An 18,348-nucleotide genomic window follows, 5' to 3' on the forward strand; every position below is an offset into this window, starting at 1 on the left:
GTGCCCAGGTGTCCCCAGGTGTCCCCAGGTGTCCCCAGATGCCCTCCTAGGCGTGTCCAGGTGCCCCCAGGTGTGCCCCGGTGCCCCCCTAGGCACGCCCAGGTGTGCCCAGGTGTGCCCAGGTGTGCCCCGCAGGTACGTGTTCGAGAACGTGGGGCTGAAGCGCATCCTGACCATCAACAAGTGCTCGCTGGCCGACGACGCCGCCTACGAGTGCCGCGTCAACGACGAGAAGAGCTTCACCGAGGTCTTCGTCAAGGGTGAGCACCTGGGCACACCTGGGCACACCTGGGGGGCGCCTGGGAGGGCACCTGGGGTTACCTGGGGGAAAGTTGAGACACCTGGGCACACCTGGGGGTACCTGGGGGTTCGAGTGCCACGTCGACGACGAGAAGAGCTTCACCGAGGTCTTCGAAAAGGGTGAGCACCTGGGCACAGCTGGGCACACCTGGGGGGCGCCTGGGGTTACCTGGGGGGCACCTGGGGGAGTTTGAGGGCATCTGGGGGGCACCTGGGCACACCTGGGGGCACCTGGGGGTTCGAGTGCTGCATCAATGAGAAGAGCTTCGTCAAGGGTGAGCACCGGGCACACCTGGGCACACCTGGGGGTACCTGGGGGGGCACCCCTCACCTGTCCCCTGTCCCCTCACCTGTGACCCCTCCCCTGTAACGCCTCACCTGTGTCCCCTCACCTGTCCCCTGTCCCCTCACCTGTCCCCTCACCTGTCCAGAGCCGCCGGTGACCATCATGCAGGGCCCTGAGGACCAGCAGGTGGTGTCCCCTCCTGTCCCCTCACCTGTCCCCTGTCCCCTCACCTGTGTCCCCTCACCTGTGTCCCCTCACCTGTGTCCCCTCACCTGTCACCTGTCCCCTCACCTGTGACCCCTCCCCTGTGACCCCTCACCTGTGTCCCCTCACCTGTCCCCTGTCCCCTCACCTGTCCAGAGCCGCCGGTGACCATCGTGCAGGGCCCTGAGGACCAGCAGGTGGTGTCCCCTGCTGTCCCCTCACCTGTCCCCTGACCCCTCACCTGTGTCCCCTCACCTGTCCCCTCACCTGTGTCCCCTCACCTGTGTCCCCTCACCTGTCCCCTCACCTGTCCCCTCACCTGTCCAGAGCCGCCGGTGACCATCGTGCAGGTCACTGAGGACCAGCAGGTGGTGTCCCCTGCTGTCCCCTCACCTGTCCCCTCACCTGTCCCGTGTCCCCTCACCTGTCCCCTCACCTGTCCCCTCACCTGTCCCCTGTCCCCTCATCTGTGTCCCCTCACCTGTCCCCTCACCTGTCCCCTGTCCCCTCACCTGTCCCCTCACCTGTCCCCTGTCCCCTCACCTGTCCCCTCACCTGTCCCGTGTCCCCTCACCTGTGTCCCCTCACCTGTCCCCTCACCTGTCCAGAGCCACCAGTGACCATCGTGCAGGTCACTGAGGACCAGCAGGTGGTGTCCCCTGCTGTCCCCTCACCTGTCCCCTCACCTGTCCCCTCACCTGTGACCCCTCACCTGTCCCCTGTCTCCTGTCCCCTCACCTGTCCCGTGTCCCCTCACCTGTCCCCTGTCCCCTCACCTGTCCCCTCACCTGTCCAGAGCCGCCGGTGACCATCGTGCAGGGCCCTGAGGACCAGCAGGTGGTGGTGGGCGAGCGCGTGGTGCTGGAGGCCGAGGTGTCCGAGGAGGGCGCGCAGGTCATGTGGTACGGGCAGCGCCGGCCGGCCGGACGTCCGTGTGTCCGGCTGTCCCCTGTGTCCGTGTGTCCAGCTGTGTGTCCATCTGTCCCTGTGTCCAGCTGTCCGTGTGTCCACCTCTCCGTGTGTCCGGCTGTCCCCTGTGTCCGGCTGTCCCCTGTGTCCGTGTGTCCGGCTGTCCCCTGTGCCCGTGTATCCAGCTGTCCGTGTGTCCGGCTGTCCCCTGTGTCCGTGTGTCCGGCTGTCCCCTGTGTCCGTGTGTCCGGCTGTCCCCTGTGCCCGTGTGTCCAGCTGTCCGTGTGTCCGGCTGTCCCGTGTCCGTGTGTCCGGCTGTCCCCTGTGTCCATGCATCCGTGTGTCCAGCTCTCTGTCCCCTGTGTCCGGCTGTCCCTGTGTCCGTGTGTCCGTGTGTCCATCTGTCCGTGTGTCCGGCTGTCCGTGTGTCCAGCTGTCCGTGTGTCCATGCATCCGTGTGTCCAGCTCTCTGTCCGTGTGTCCGGCTGTCCCCTGTGTCCGTGTGTCCGGCTGTCCCCTGTGTCCGTGTATGCAGCTGTCCGTGTGTCCGGCTGTCCCCTGTGTCCGTGTGTCCGGCTGTCTGTGTGTCCATGCATCCGTGTGTCCAGCTCTCTGTCCGTGTGTCCGGCTGTCCCCTGTGTCCGTGTGTCCCCTGTCCCCTGTGTCCGTGTGTCCCCTGTGTCCGTGTGTCCGGCTGTCCCCTGTGTCCGTGTGTCCGGCTGTCCCCTGTGTCCGTGTGTCCCCTGTGTCCGTGTGTCCGGCTGTCCCCTGTGTCCGTGTGTCCCCTGTGTCCGTGTGTCCGTGTGTCCCCTGTGTCCGTGTGTCCGGCTGTCCCCTGTGTCCGTGTGTCCCCTGTGTCCGTGTGTCCGGCTGTCCCCTGTGTCCGTGTGTCCGGCTGTCCCCTGTGTCCGTGTGTCCCCTGTGTCCGTGTGTCCGGCTGTCCCCTGTGTCCGTGTGTCCCCTGTGTCCGTGTGTCCGTGTGTCCCCTGTGTCCGTGTGTCCGGCTGTCCCCTGTGTCCGTGTGTCCCCTGTGTCCGTGTGTCCGGCTGTCCCCTGTGTCCGTGTGTCCGGCTGTCCCCTGTGTCCGGCTGTCCCCTGTGTCCATGTGTCCAGCTGTCTGTGTGTCCATGTGTCCGTGTGTCCGGCTGTCCCCTGTGTCCGTGTGTCCCCTGTGTCCGTGTGTCCGGCTGTCCCCTGTGTCCGTGTGTCCGGCTGTCCCCTGTGTCCGGCTGTCCCCTGTGTCCATGTGTCCAGCTGTCTGTGTGTCCATGTGTCCGTGTGTCCGGCTGTCCCCTGTGTCCGTGTGTCCGGCTGTCCCTGTGTCCGTGTGTCCGGCTGTCCCCTGTGTCCGTGTGTCCGGCTGTCCCTGTGTCCGTGTGTCCGGCTTTCCGTGTGTCCGTGTGTCCGGCTGTCCCCGTGTCCGTGTGTCCGGCTGTCCATCTGTCCAGCTGTCCGCGCGTCCAGCTGTGGCCGTCCGTCTGTCCAGCTGTGGCGTGCTGTGTCCGTGTGTCCATCCTGTGTCCATCCTGTGTCCATCCTGTGTCCACCCCAAATCCACCCAATGTCCATCTCCACATCCACCCTATGTCCACCCCATGTCCACCCCGTGTCCACCCCGTGTCCACCCTGTGTCCACCCTTTGTCCATTCTGTGTCCATCTCTGTGTCCACCTGGTGTCCACCCTGTGTCCATCTCCACATCCAGCCATGTCCACCCCGTGTCCACCTGGTGTCCACCCCATGTCCATCTCCATGTCCACCCCGTCTGTCCAGCTGTGGCGTGCTGTGTCCGCGTGTCCATCCTGTGTCCATCCTGTGTCCATCCTGTGTCCACCCCAAATCCACCCAATGTCCATCTCCACATCCACCCTATGTCCACCCCGTGTCCACCCCGTGTCCACCTTGTGTCCACCCTTTGTCCATTCTGTGTCCATCTCCATGTCCGCCTGGTGTCCACCCTGTGTCCATCTCCACATCCAGCCATGTCCACCCCGTGTCCACCTGGTGTCCACCCCGTGTCCATCTCCGTGTCCACCCCGTGCCCACCCGTGTCCATCCCATGGCCATCTCCATATCCACTCCATGTCCGCCTGGTGTCCACCCTGTGTCCATCTCCACATCCAGCCATGTCCACCCCAATGTCCACCCCGTGTCCACCTCGTGCCCACCTCAAATCCACCCCATGTCCATCTCCATGTCCACCCCATGTCCACCTTGTGTCCACCCTTTGTCCATCTCCGTGTCCACGCCATGCCCACCCATGTCCACGCCATGTCCACCCTGTGTCCACCCCATGTCCATCTCCATGTCCACCCCATGTCCATCCCTGTGTCCACCCCATGTCCATCCTTGTGTCCACCCCATGTCCATCTCCATGTCCATCTCCATGTCCACGCCATGCCCACCCATGTCCACCCCATGTCCACCCTGTGTCCACCCCATGTCCATCTCCATGTCCACCCCATGTCCACCCTGTGTCCACCCCATGTCCACACCATGCCCACCCATGTCCACACCGGGTCCACCCTGTGTCCACCCTGTGTCCACCCCATGTCCATCTCCATGTCCACGCCATGCCCACCCGTGTCCACCCTGTGTCCACCCCATGTCCATCCTTGTGTCCACCCCATGTCCATCTCCATGTCCACCCCATGTCCACCCCATGTCCACACCATGCCCACCCGTGTCCACGCCGTGTCCATCCTGTGTCCATCTCCATGTCCACGCCATGCCCACCTGTGTCCCTGTGTCCACCCCATGTCCATCCTTGTGTCCACCCCATGTCCATTTCCATGTCCACCCCATGTCCACACCATGCCCACCCGTGTCCACCCTGTGTCCACCCTGTGTCCATCTCCATGTCCACGCCATGCCCACCCTGTGTCCACCCTGTGTCCATCTCCATGTCCACGCCATGTCCATCTCCATGTCCACGCCATGCCCACCCTTGTCCACCCTGTGTCCACCCTATGTCCATCTCCATGTCCATGCCATGTCCACACCATGCCCACCCGTGTCCACCCTGTGTCCACCCCGTGTCCATCTCCATGTCTATGCCATGTCCAACCTGTGTCCACCCTGTGTCCACCCCATGTCCATCTCCATGTCCACACCATGCCCACTCGTGTCCACCCTGTGTCCACCCTGTGTCCACCCCGTGTCCATCTCCATGTCCACGCCATGCCCACCCATGTCCATCCTTGTGTCCACGCCATGTCCATTTCCATGTCCACCCCATGTCCACGCCATGCCCACCCGTGTCCACACCGTGTCCACCCTGTGTCCATCTCCATGTCCACGCCATGTCCATCCCTGTGTCCACGCCATGTCCATCTCCATGTCCACGCCATGCCCACCCGTGTCCACGCCGTGTCCACCCTGTGTCCATCTCCATGTCCACCCCATGTCCATCCCTGTGTCCACCCCATGTCCATCCTTGTGTCCACCCCATGTCCATCTCCATGTCCACCCCATGTCCACCCTGTGTCCACCCCATGTCCATCTCCATGTCCACACCATGCCCACCTGTGTCCCTGTGTCCACCCCATGTCCATCCTTGTGTACACCCCATGTCCATCTCCATGTCCATCTCCATGTCCACGCCATGCCCACCCATGTCCACACCGGGTCCACCCCGTGTCCACCCTGTGTCCACCCCATGTCCATCTCCATGTCCACGCCATGCCCACCCATGTCCACCCTGTGTCCACGCCATGTCCATCTCCATGTCCACACCATGCCCACCCGTGTCCACGCCGTGTCCACCCCATGTCCATCCTTGTGTCCACCCCATGTCCATCTCCATGTCCACCCCATGTCCACGCCATGTCCACGCCGTGTCCACCCTGTGTCCACCCTGTGTCCATCTCCATGTCCACGCCATGCCCACCCGTGTCCACGCCGTGTCCACCCCGCAGGACGAAGGACGGCGTGGAGCTGACCCGCGAGGAGACCTTCAAGTACCGCTTCAAGAAGGACGGCAAGAAGCACTTCCTGATCCTCAACGAGGCCACCAAGGAGGACACCGGCCGCTACCGCATCATGACCAACGGCGGCGAGGCCGAGGCCGAGGTCATCGTGGAAGGTGGGACGTCCTCCGTGGTTCTCCGTGGTCCTTGGAGGTCCTGGGGGGTCCTGGAAGGTCCAGGAGATGTTTGAGGGTCACGTTGGAGAAGTTCTGGAGATCTCAGAAGGTTCCAGGGGAATTTGGGGTTCCTGGAGGGTCCTGGAAGGTCCAGGAGATGTTTGAGTGTCACCTTGGAGAAGTTCTGGAGATCTCAGAAGGTTCCAGGGGAATTTGGGGTTCCTGGAGGGTCCTGGAAGGTCCAGGAGATGTTTGAGGGTCACCTTGGAGAAGGTCCTGGAGATCCCAGAAGATCCCAGGGAATTAGGAGGTTCCTATGAATTTTTGGGGTCCCCATGGATTTTTTGGGGTCCCCATGGATTTTTGGGGGGGTCCATGGGGATGTTTTGGGTTGCAGAGAAGCAGCTGGAGGTGCTGAAGACATCTCAGGAGGATCTCCAGATGTTCTCCATGGGTTCTCCATGGGTTCCTATGGATTTTTTGGGGGTCCCCATGGACTTTTTGGGGTCCCCATGGATTTTTTGGGGTCCCCATGGATTTTTGGGGGGTCCATGGGGATGTTTTGGGTTGCAGAGAAGCAGCTGGAGGTGCTGAAGACATCTCATGAGGTTCTCCAGATGTTCTCCATGGGTTCCTATGGATTTTTTGGGGTCCCCGTGGATTTTTGGGGAGTCCATGGGGATGTTTTGGGTTGCAGAGAAGCAGCTGGAGGTGCTGAAGACATCTCATGAGGTTCTCCAGATGTTCTCCATGGGTTCTCCATGGGTTCCTATGGATTTTTTGGGGTCCCCATGGATTTTTGGGGGGTCCATGGGGATGTTTTGCGTTGCAGAGAAGCAGCTGGAGGTGCTGAAGACATCTCATGAGGTTCTCCAGATGCTCTCCATGGGTTCTCCATGGGTTCCTATGGATTTTTTTGGGGTCCCCATGGACTTTTTGGGGTCCCCATGGATTTTTTGGGGGTCCCCATAGATTTTTTGGGGTCCCCATGGATTTTTGGGGGGTCCATGGGGATGTTTTGGGTTGCAGAGAAGCAGCTGGAGGTGCTGAAGACATCTCATGAGGTTCTCCAGATGTTCTCCATGGGTTCTCCATGGGTCCCCATGGATTTTTTGGGGTCCCCATGGATTTTTGGGGGGTCCATGGGGATGTTTTGGGTTGCAGAGAAGCAGCTGGAGGTGCTGAAGACATCTCAGGAGGTTCTCCATGGGTTCTCCATGGGTTCCTATGGATTTTTTGGGGTCCCCATGGACTTTTTGGGGTCCCCATGGATTTTTTGGGGTCCCCATGGATTTTAGGGGTCCATGGGGATGTTTTGGGTTGCAGAGAAGCAGCTGGAGGTGCTGAAGACATCTCATGAGGTTCTCCAGATGTTCTCCATGGGTTCTCCATGGGTCCCCATGGATTTTTTGGGGTCCCCATGGATTTTTGGGGGGTCCATGGGGATGTTTTGGGTTGCAGAGAAGCAGCTGGAGGTGCTGAAGACATCTCGTGCGGTTCTCCAGATGTTCTCCATGGGTTCTCCATGGGTTCCTATGGACTTTTTGGGGTCCCCATGGATTTTTGGGGGGGTCCATGGGGATGTTTCGGGTTGCAGAGAAGCAGCTGGAGGTGCTGAAGACATCTCATGAGGTTCTCCAGATGTTCTCCATGGGTTCCTATGGATTTTTTGGGGTCCCCGTGGATTTTTAGGGGTCCATGGGGATGTTTTGGGTTGCAGAGAAGCAGCTGGAGGTGCTGAAGACATCTCATGAGGTTCTCCAGATGTTCTCCATGGGTTCTCCATGGGTCCCCATGGATTTTTTGGGGTCCCCGTGGATTTTTGGGGGGTCCATGGGGATGTTTTGGGTTGCAGAGAAGCAGCTGGAGGTGCTGAAGACATCTCAGGAGGATCTCCAGATGTTCTCCATGGGTTCTCCATGGGTTCCTATGGATTTTTTGGGGTCCCCATGGATTTTAGGGGGTCCATGGGGATGTTTTGGGTTGCAGAGAAGCAGCTGGAGGTGCTGAAGACATCTCATGAGGTTCTCCAGATGTTCTCCATGGGTTCTCCATGGGTCCCCATGGATTTTTTGGGGTCCCCATGGATTTTTGGGGGGGTCCATGGGGATGTTTTGGGTTGCAGAGAAGCAGCTGGAGGTGCTGAAGACATCTCATGAGGTTCTCCAGATGTTCTCCATGGGTTCCTATGGATTTTTTGGGGTCCCCATGGACTTTTTGGGGTCCCCATGGATTTTTGGGGGGTCCCCATGGATTTTTTTGGGGTCCCCATGGATTTTTGGGGGTCCATGGGGATGTTTTGGGTTGCAGAGAAGCAGCTGGAGGTGCTGAAGACATCTCATGAGGTTCTCCAGATGTTCTCCATGGGTTCCTATGGATTTTTTGGGGTCCCCGTGGATTTTTAGGGGTCCATGGGGATGTTTTGGGTTGCAGAGAAGCAGCTGGAGGTGCTGAAGACATCTCATGAGGTTCTCCAGATGTTCTCCATGGGTTCTCCATGGGTCCCCATGGATTTTTTTGGGGTCCCCATGGATTTTTGGGGGGTCCATGGGGATGTTTTGGGTTGCAGAGAAGCAGCTGGAGGTGCTGAAGACATCTCATGAGGTTCTCCAGATGTTCTCCATGGGTTCCTATGGACTTTTTGGGGTCCCCATGGATTTTTTGGGGGTCCTCATGGATTTTTTGGGGTCCCCATGGATTTTTGGGGGGTCCATGGGGATGTTTTGGGTTGCAGAGAAGCAGCTGGAGGTGCTGAAGACATCTCATGAGGTTCTCCAGATGTTCTCCATGGGTTCCTATGGATTTTTTGGGGGTCCCCATGGACTTTTTGGGGTCCCCATGGATTTTTGGGGGGTCCCCATGGATTTTTTTGGGGTCCCCATGGATTTTTGGGGGTCCATGGGGATGTTTTGGGTTGCAGAGAAGCAGCTGGAGGTGCTGCAGGGCATCGCGGACCTGACGGTGCAGGCCACCGAGCAGGCCGTGTTCAAGTGCGAGGTGTCGGACGAGAAGGTCACCGGCCGCTGGTTCAAGAACGGCGTCGAGGTGCGGCCCAGCAAACGCATCCACATCTCCCACACCGGCAGGTGAGACCCCGAAACCCCCAGACAATCCCCAAAATTCCCAAAAAATCCCAAAAATAAACCCAAAAAATCCCAAAAAAACCCCAAAAAATCCCCAAAAAAATCCAAAAAAAAAAATCCCAAAAATAAACCCAAAAAAACCCACAAAAATAAACCCAAAAAATCCTGAAAATAAACCCAAAAAATCCCCCAAAAAAATCCAAAAAAAAATAAACCCAAAAATAAACCCAAAAAATCCCCCAAAAAAATAAAAAAAAAAACCCAAAAATAAACCCAAAAAACCCCACAAAAATAAACCCAAAAAATCCCAAAAATAAACCCAAAAAATCCAAAGAAATCCCAAAAGTAAACCCAAAAATAAACCCAAAAATAAACCCAAACAATCCCAAAAATCCAAAAAAAAAAACCCAAAAAAATCCAAAAATCCCAAATGGGATTGGATGGGAATTTTGGGGATTTTGGGATTTTTGAGTGGGATTTTTTTGGGATTTTGGGATTTTTGAGTGGAATTTTTTTGGTATTTTGGGATTTTGAGTGGATTTTTTTTTGGATTTTGGGATTTTTGGGTGAATTTTTTTTGGATTTTATGATGTTTGGGTGAATATTTTTGGGATGTTGTGATTTTTGAGTGGATTTTTTGGGGATTTTGGGATTTTGAGTGGAATTTTTTTGGGATTTTGTGATTTTTGGGTGAAATTTTTTGGATTTTATGATCTTTGAGTGGATTTTTTTGGGATTTTGTGATTTTTTTTGGGTGATTTTTTTTTTGGGATTTTGTGATTTTTTGGGTTATTTTTTTGGGGATTTTGTGATTTTTGATTGGAATTTTTTGGGATTTCATGATTTTTGAGTGGAATTTTTCAGGATCTTGTGATTTTTGATTGGAATTTTTTGGGATTTCATGATTTTTGAGTGGAATTTTTTGGGATCTTGTGATTTTTGAGTGGAATTTTTTGGGATTTTTGAGTTAATTTTTTGGGGAGATTTTGTGATATTTTGAGTGGATTTTTTGGGGGGATTTTGTGATATTTTGAGTGGATTTTTTGGGGGGATTTTGTGATTTTTTGAGTGGATTTTTTGGGGGGGTTTTGTGATTTTTTGAGTGGATTTTTTGGGGGGATTTTGTGATTTTTTGAGTGGATTTTTTGGGGGGATTTTGTGATTTTTTGAGTGGATTTTTTGGGGGGGTTTTGTGATTTTTTGAGTGGATTTTTTGGGGGGATTTTGTGATATTTTGAGTGGATTTTTTGGGGGGATTTTGTGATATTTTGAGTGGATTTTTTGGGGGGATTTTGTGATATTTTGAGTGGATTTTTTGGGGGGATTTTGTGATTTTTTGAGTGGATTTTTTGGGGGGATTTTGTGATTTTTTGAGTGGATTTTTTGGGGGGATTTTGTGATTTTTTGAGTGGATTTTTTGGGGGGATTTTGTGATTTTTTGAGTGGATTTTTTGGGGGATTTTTTTGATATTTTCAGTGGATTTTTTGGGGATTTTGGGGTTTTTCCCTGGGGATTTTTGGGATTTCGGGGATTCTGAGCCCCCCCAAACGCTGCCCCGGTGCCCCCCAGGATCCACAAGCTGGTGATCGACGACGTGCGCCCCGAGGATGAGGGCGATTACACCTTCGTCCCCGACGGCTTCGCCCTCACCCTGTCGGCCAAGCTCAACTTCCTCGGTGGGCCGGGGGCACGGGGGGCGTTTGGGGGGCGTTTGGGGGGGATTTGGGGGCATTTAGGCGAAATTTGGGGGTGTTTGGGGGGCCATTTGGGGGGGATTTGGGGGTGTTTGAGGGTGTTTTGGGGGGATTTCGGGGGATTTGGGGGTGTTTTGGGAGGATTTCAGGGGATTTGGGGGGATTTGGGGGTGTTTTGGGGGGCTTTGGGGGTGTTTGAGGGTGTTTTGAGGGGGATTTCGGGGGATTTGGGGGTGTTTTGGGGGGATTTTTGGGGGATTTGGGTGTGTTTGAGGGTGTTTTGGGGGGATTTCAGGGGATTTGGGGGTGTTTTGGGGGGATTTGGGGGTGTTTTGGGGGGGGGTTTGGGGGATTTGGGGGTGTTTTGGGGGGATTTTGGGGGGATTTGGGGGTGTTTGAGGGTGTTTTGGGGGGGATTTGGGGGTGTTTTGGGGGGATTTTGGGGGGATTTGGGGGTGTTTGAGCGTGTTTTGGGGGGATTTAGGGGAAATTTGGGGGTGATTGGGGGGCCATTTGGGGGGATTTGGGTGTGTTTGGGGGTGTTTGAGGGTGTTTTGGGGGGGATTTGGGGGTGTTTTGGGGGGATTTTGGGGGGATTTGGGGGTGTTTGAGGGTGTTTTGGGGGCATTTAGGCGAAATTTGGGGGTGTTTGGGGGGCCATTTGGGGGGCACCTGGGGGTGTTTGAGGGTGTTTTGGGGGGATTTAGGGGAAATTTGGGGGTGTTTGGGGGTGTTTGAGGGTGTTTGAGGTTGTTTTGGGGGATTTGGGGGTGTTTTGGGGGGATTTCAGGGGATTTGGGGGTGTTTGAGGTTGTTTTGGGGGGGATTTGGGGGTGTTTTGGGGGGATTTGGGGGTGTTTGAGGGTGTTCTGGGGGGATTTCGGGGGATTTGGGGGTGTTTTGGGGGGATTTGGGGGTGTTTGAGGTTGTTTTGGGGGGGATTTGGGGGTGTTTTGGGGGGATTTCGGGGGATTTGGGGGTGTTTGAGGTTGTTCTGGGGGTGTTTGAGGTGTTTTGGGGGGATTTCGGAGGATTTGGGGGTGTTTTGGGGGGATTTCGTGGTGTTGGGGGGCACTGGGGGTGTTTTGGGGAAATTTGGGGGCATTTGGGGAAGTTGGGGGGGCACGTGGGGCAATGACGTCAGGGGGGGCGTTTCTCCAATGACGTCACTGGGGAATTCCCGGTTGAGTCTCTTGGGAGTCCCGATGACGTCACCGGTGATGTCACGGGGTCTTTGACGTCACTAATCCCCCCTCCCCCGCCCACAGAGATCAAGGTCGAGTACGTCCCCAAACAAGGTGAGGGGGAGGGGACACCTGCGGGGACAGGGCACACCTGGGACACCTGGGGACACCTGGGACACCTGGGGACACACCTGGGGACACCTCAGGACACCTGGGGACACACCTGGGACAGCTGGGGACACACCTGGGGACTCCTGGGACACCTGGGGACACACCTGGAACAGCCGGGGACACACCTGGGAACACCTCAGGACACCTGGGGACGCACCTGGGACACCTGGGGACACACCTGGGGACACACCTGGGACACACCTGGGACACCTGGGGACACCTCAGGACACCTGGGGACACACCTGGGACAGCTGGGGACACACCTGGGGACTCCTGGGACACCTGGGGACAGCTGGGGGGAGACACCTGGGACACCTGGGGACACACCTGGGGACACACCTGGGGACTCCTCGGGACACCTGGGACACACCTGGGGACACACCTGGAACAGCCGGGGACACACCTGGGAACACCTCAGGACACCTGGGGACGCACCTGGAACAGCTGGGGACACCTGGGGACACACCTGGGGACACACCTGGGGACTCCTCGGGACACCTGGGGACACACCTGGGACAGCTGGGGACACCTGGGGACAGCTGGGGACACACCTGGGAACACCTCAGGACACCTGGGGGGACACCTGGGGACACCTGGGACACCTGGGGACACACCTGGGGGGACACCTGGGGACACCTGGGACACCTGGGGACACACCTGGGGACACCTGGGGACACACCTGAGGACACCTGGGGACGCCTCCGGACACCTGGGCACACCTGGGGACAGCTGGGGACACACCTGGGGACATATCTGGGACACCTGGGGACACACCTGGGGACAGCTGGGGACACACCTGGAACACCTGGGGACACCTGGGGACAGCTGGGGACACACCTGGGGACACACCTGGGGACACCTGGGCACACCTGGGGGGACACCTGGGGACACACCTGGGACACCTGGGGACAGCTGGGGACACCTGGGACACCTGGGGACACCTGGGACACCTGGGGGGACACACCTGGGACACCTGGGGGGACACCTGGGGGGAGACACCTGGGACACCTGGGGACACACCTGGGGACACCTGGGACAGCTGGGGACATACCTGGGGACACCTGGGGACACCTGGGGGGACACCTGGGGACACACCTGGGACACCTGGGGACAGCTGGGGACACCTGGGACACCTGGGGACACCTGGGACACCTGGGGGGACACACCTGGGACACCTGGGGGGACACCTGGGGGGAGACACCTGGGACACCTGGGGACACACCTGGGGACACCTGGGACAGCTGGGGACATACCTGGGGACACCTGGGGACACAGCTGAGGACACCTGGGGACGCCTCCGGACACCTGGGCACACCTGGGCACACCTGGGGACAGCTGGGGACACACCTGAGGGGACACCTGGGCACACCTGAGGGGACACCTGAGGGGACACCTGGGCACAGCTGTGGGGACACCTTGGCACACCTGAGGGGACACCTGGGGACACCTGGGCACAGTTGTGAGGACACCTGGGCACACCTGAGGGGACAGGAGAGCTGTGGGGACACCTGGGCACACCTGAGGGGACAGGGGACACTTGGGCACACCTGTGTGGGTCGGTGCCATCCCTGTCCCCCCCTTTTCCCCCCAGAGCCCCCCAAGATCCACCTGGACTGCTCGGGCCGGGACTCGGAGAACACCTTGGTGGTGGTGGCGGGCAACAAACTGCGCCTGGACGTGCCCATCTCGGGAGAGCCCCTGCCCACCGTCACCTGGACCAAGGACGGCCAGGTGAGCTCACTGTGTCACCCCTGTGTCACCTGTGTCACACCTGTGTCACCTGTGTCTCACCTGTGTCACCCCTGTGTCACACCTGTGTCACCCCCGTGTTCCTGTGCCCATCTCGGGAGAGCCCCTGCCCACCGTCACCTGGACAGAGGACGGCCAGGTGAGCTCACCTGTGTCACCCCTGTGTCACCTGTGTCACACCTGTGTCACCTGTGTCACCTGTCTCACCTGTGTCACCTCTGTCACCCCTGTGTCACCTGTGTCACACCTGTATCACTTGTGTCACCCCTGTGTCACCCCTGTGTCACCTGTCTCACCTATGTCTCACCTGTGTCACCTGTCTCACCTGTGTCACACCTGTGTCACCCCCGTGTTCCTGTGCCCATCTCGGGAGAGCCCCTGCCCACCGTCACCTGGACCAAGGACGGCCAGGTGAGCTCACCTGTGTGTCACCTGTGTCACACCTGTGTCACCTGTGTCACCTGTGTCACCTGTCTCACCTGTGTCACCTGTGTCACCTGTCACACCTGTGTCACCCCTGTGTCACCTGTCTCACCTGTCTCACCTGTGTCACCTGTGTCACCCCTGTGTCACCTGTGTCACACCTGTGTCACCCCTGTGTCACCTGTGTCACCTGTGTCACACCTGTGTCACACCTGTGTCACCCCTGTGTTGCCCCTGTGTCACCCCTGTCTCACCTGTGTCACACCTGTGTCACATCTGTCACACCTGTGTTATGCCTGTGTCACGTGCCACACCTGTCCCACCTGTCCCACACCTGTGTCACCTGTCCCACCTGTCTCACCTGTCCCACACCTGTGTCACCTGTCCCACCTCTCTCACCTCTCCCACCTGTCCCACCTGTCTCACTTGTCCCACCTGTCCCACCTGCCTCACCTGTCACTCACCTGTCCCACCTGTGTTACCTGTCTCACCTGTCCCACACCTGTGTCACCTGTCCCACCTCTCTCACCTGTCCCACCTGTCCCACCTGTCTCACCTGTCCCATCTGTCCCACCTGTCTCACCTGTCCCACCTGTGTCACCTGTCCCACACCTGTCCCACCTGCCTCACCTGCCTCACCTGTCCCACACCTGTCCCACACCTGTCCCACCTGTCCCACCTGTCCCACCTGCCTCACCTGTCTCACCTGTCCCACATCTGTCTCACCTCTCTCACCTGTCTCACCTGTCCCACCTGTGTTATCTGCCTCACCTGTCCCACACCTGTCCCACACCTGTCCCACCTGCCTCACCTGCCTCACCTGCCTCACCTGTCCCACCTGTGTCACCTGTCCCACCTGTGTCACCTGTCCCACCTGTCCCACCTGCCTCACCTGCCTCACCTGTCCCACCTGCCTCACCTGTCGCAGGAGTTCTCGGCGCGCGAGGGCCGCGTGCGGCTGGAGGCCAAGCACGAGCTCAGCAGTTTCGTCATCGAGAGTGCCGAGCGCGCCGACGAGGGGCGCTACGAGATCCGCGTCACCAACCCCGCGGGGGAGGACACGGCCGCCATCAACATCCGCGTCGTGGGTACGGCGCGCACCTGGGCACACCTGGGCACACACCTGGGCAGAGCTGGGAACAGCTGGGAACAGCTGGGGGCACCTGGGCACACCTGGGGACACACCTGGGAACAGCTGGGGGCACCTGGGCACACCTGGGCAGAGCTGGGAACAGCTGGGAAGAGCTGGGGGCACCTGGGGGCACCTGGGTACACACCTGGGGACACACCTGGGAACAACTGGGGGCACCTGAGCACACCTGGGGACACACCTGGGAAGAGCTGGGAACAGCTGGGAACAGCTGGGGCACCTGGGCACACCTGGGGACACACCTGGGAACAGCTGGGGGCACCTGGGCACACCTGGGGACACACCTGGGGGCACCTGGGCACACCTGGGGACACACCTGGGAACAGCTGGGGGCACCTGAGCACACCTGGGGACACACCTGGGAACAGCTGGGAACAGCTGGGAACACACCTGGGAACAGCTGATGGCACCTGGGGACACACCTGGGAACAGCTGAGGGCACCTGGGCACACCTGGGGACACACCTGGGAACAGCTGGGGGCACCTGGGCACACCTGGGTACACACCTCGGCATACCTGAGGGCACCTGGACACACCTGGACATACCTGGGCACACCTGGGGACCCACCTGGGCACACCTGTGGGCACACGGGAGGACACCTTGGCTCACAGGTGTGCCCTGTCCCCGCAGATGTCCCCGACCCGCCCGAGGCCGTCCGTGTCACCCAGGTGGGCGAGGACTGGGCCGTGCTCGTCTGGGAGCCCCCCAAGTTCGACGGGGGGCAGCCGGTCACAGGTGAGAGCCCACACCTGGCACCTGGGCACGCACCTGGGTGTCCCCTCCTCATCCCCACTCCTGTCTGTTGTCTGTCCGTGTGTCCTGTCCCACCTGTTCCTCACCTGTCTCACCTGTCCCTCACCTGTTCCCACCTGTGCCAGGTTACCTGGTGGAGAAGAAGAAGGGCTCCCACTGCTGGACGAAGCTCAATTTCTGTCCCTCACCTGTCCCACCTGTCCCTCACCTGCCCCTCACCTGTCCCTCACCTGTTCCCACCTGTGCCAGGTTACCTGGTGGGGAGGAAGAAGAAGGGCTCCCACCGCTGGATGAAGGGGGATTTAGGGCTCACCTGTCTCACCTGTTCCTCACCTGTCCCCACATGTCTCACCTGTCTCACCTGTCCCACCTGTGCCAGGTTACCTGGTGGGGAGGAAGAGGAAGGGCTCCCACCGCTGGATGAAGCTCAGTTTCTGTCCCTCACCTGTCTCACCTGTCCCCACCTGTCTCACCTGTCTCACCTGTCCCACCTGTGCCAGGTTACCTGGTGGAGAGGAAGAAGAAGGGCTCCCACCGCTGGATGAAGGGGGATTTAGGGCTCACCTGTTCCTCACCTGTCTCACCTGTCCCCACGTGTCTCACCTGTCTCACTTGTCCCACCTGTGCCAGGTTACCTGGTGGAGAGGAAGAGGAAGGGCTCCCACCACTGGATGAAGCTCAGTTTCTGTCCCTCACCTGTCTCACCTGTCCCCACGTGTCTCACCTGTCTCACCTGTCCCACCTGTGCCAGGTTACCTGGTGGAGAGGAAGAAGAAGGGCTCCCACCGCTGGATGAAGGGGGATTTAGGGCTCACCTGTCTCACCTGTTCCTCACCTGTCCCCACCTGTTTGTCACCTGTTTGTCACCTGTCCCACCTGTGCCAGGTTACCTGGTGGAGAGGAAGAAGAAGGGTTCCCACCACTGGATGAAGGGGGATTTAGGGCTCCTGCCCCTCACCCGTCCCTCACCTGTCTGACCTCTCTCTCACCTGTCTCACCTGTCCCCACGTGTCTCACCTGTCTCACCTGTCCCACCTGTGCCAGGTTACCTGGTGGAGAGGAAGAAGAAGGGCTCCCACCGCTGGATGAAGGGGGATTTAGGGCTCACCTGTCTCACCTGTTCCTCACCTGTCCCCACCTGTTTGTCACCTGTCCCACCTGTGCCAGGTTACCTGGTGGAGAGGAAGAAGAAGGGCTCCCACCGCTGGATGAAGCTCAGTTTCTGTCCCTCACCTGTCTCACCTGTCCCACCTGTGCCAGGTTACCTGGTGGAGAGGAAGAAGAAGGGCTCCCACCGCTGGATGAAGCTCAACTTCGAGGTGCTGCCGGCGCTCACCTTCGAGTCCACGCGCATGATCGAGGGCGTGCTCTACGAGATGCGGGTGTTCGCCGTCAACGCCATCGGCGTCTCGGCCCCCAGCCTCAACACCCCGCCCTTCATGCCCATCGGTGGGTGGGGGGCGTGGGGAGGGGGCCCGGGGGGGGATTTGGGGGGTCCTAGAGGGGATTTCAGGGGGATCTGGGGGGTCCTGGGTTGGGTCTGGGGGTGTCCCTGGGGGATTTGAGGGGAATTTGGGGGGATTTATGGGGATCTGGGGGGTTCTGGATTGGGTCTGGGGGTGTCCCTGGGGGATTTGGCGGGGGGCAGAGGGCATTTGAGGGGGACTGGGGGGATTTATGGGGAACTGGGGGGTTGTGGATTGGGTCTGGGGGTGTCCCAGGGGGAGTTGAGGGGGATTTTTGGGGGTCCTGGATTGGGTCTGGGGGTGTCCCAGGGGGATTTGAGGGTGATTTTTGGGGGTCCTGGATTGGGTCTGGGGGTGTCCCAGGGGGATTTGGGGGATCCTGGATTGGATTTGGGGGGGCTTTTGGGGGGCTCTGGATTGGATCTGGGGGGTCCCAGGGGGATTTGGGGGGTCCTGGGTTGGGTCAGGAGGATTTGAGGGGGATTTGGGGGGTCCAGGATTGGGTCTGGGGGTGTCCCAGGGGGATTTGAGGGGAATTTTTGGGGGTCCTGGATTGGGTCTGGGGTGTCCCTGGGGGATTTGGGGGATCCTGGATTGGGTCTGGGGGTGTCCCAGGGGGATTTGAGGGGAATTTTTGGGGGTCCTGGATTGGGTCTGGGGTGTCCCTGGGGGATTTGGGGGATCCTGGATTGGGTCTGGGGGTGTCCCAGGGGGATTTGAGGGTGATTTTTGGGGGTCCTGGATTGGGTCTGGGGGTGTCCCTGGGGGATTTGGGGGTCCTGGATTGGGTCTGGGGGTGTCCCAGGGGGATTTGAGGGGGATTTTTGGGGTTGACGATTTTGGGGTGATTTCTGGGGTTGATCATTTTGGGGTTGGCGATTTTGGGGTGGT

The 18,348-nt window shown here is 58.9% G+C and overlaps 1 protein-coding gene across 1 annotated transcript in view; it reads left to right on the forward strand.

Moving 5' to 3' along the window:
- Positions 1–18,348, forward strand: part of LOC137466615 (myosin-binding protein C, fast-type-like) — a 45,329-nt gene that overhangs the window by 13,870 nt on the left and 13,111 nt on the right. The window contains 10 exon segments of the mRNA XM_068178291.1: positions 136–260; positions 1,587–1,692; positions 5,616–5,782; positions 8,703–8,868; positions 10,436–10,542; positions 11,829–11,858; positions 13,507–13,646; positions 15,016–15,175; positions 15,869–15,973; positions 17,252–17,440. Of these exon segments, the coding sequence (XP_068034392.1) occupies positions 136–260; positions 1,587–1,692; positions 5,616–5,782; positions 8,703–8,868; positions 10,436–10,542; positions 11,829–11,858; positions 13,507–13,646; positions 15,016–15,175; positions 15,869–15,973; positions 17,252–17,440 (1,295 nt within the window).

This window comes from Anomalospiza imberbis, unplaced genomic scaffold, assembly GCF_031753505.1.
Source record: "Anomalospiza imberbis isolate Cuckoo-Finch-1a 21T00152 unplaced genomic scaffold, ASM3175350v1 scaffold_331, whole genome shotgun sequence".
NCBI classification, from domain to species: Eukaryota; Metazoa; Chordata; class Aves; order Passeriformes; family Viduidae; genus Anomalospiza; species Anomalospiza imberbis.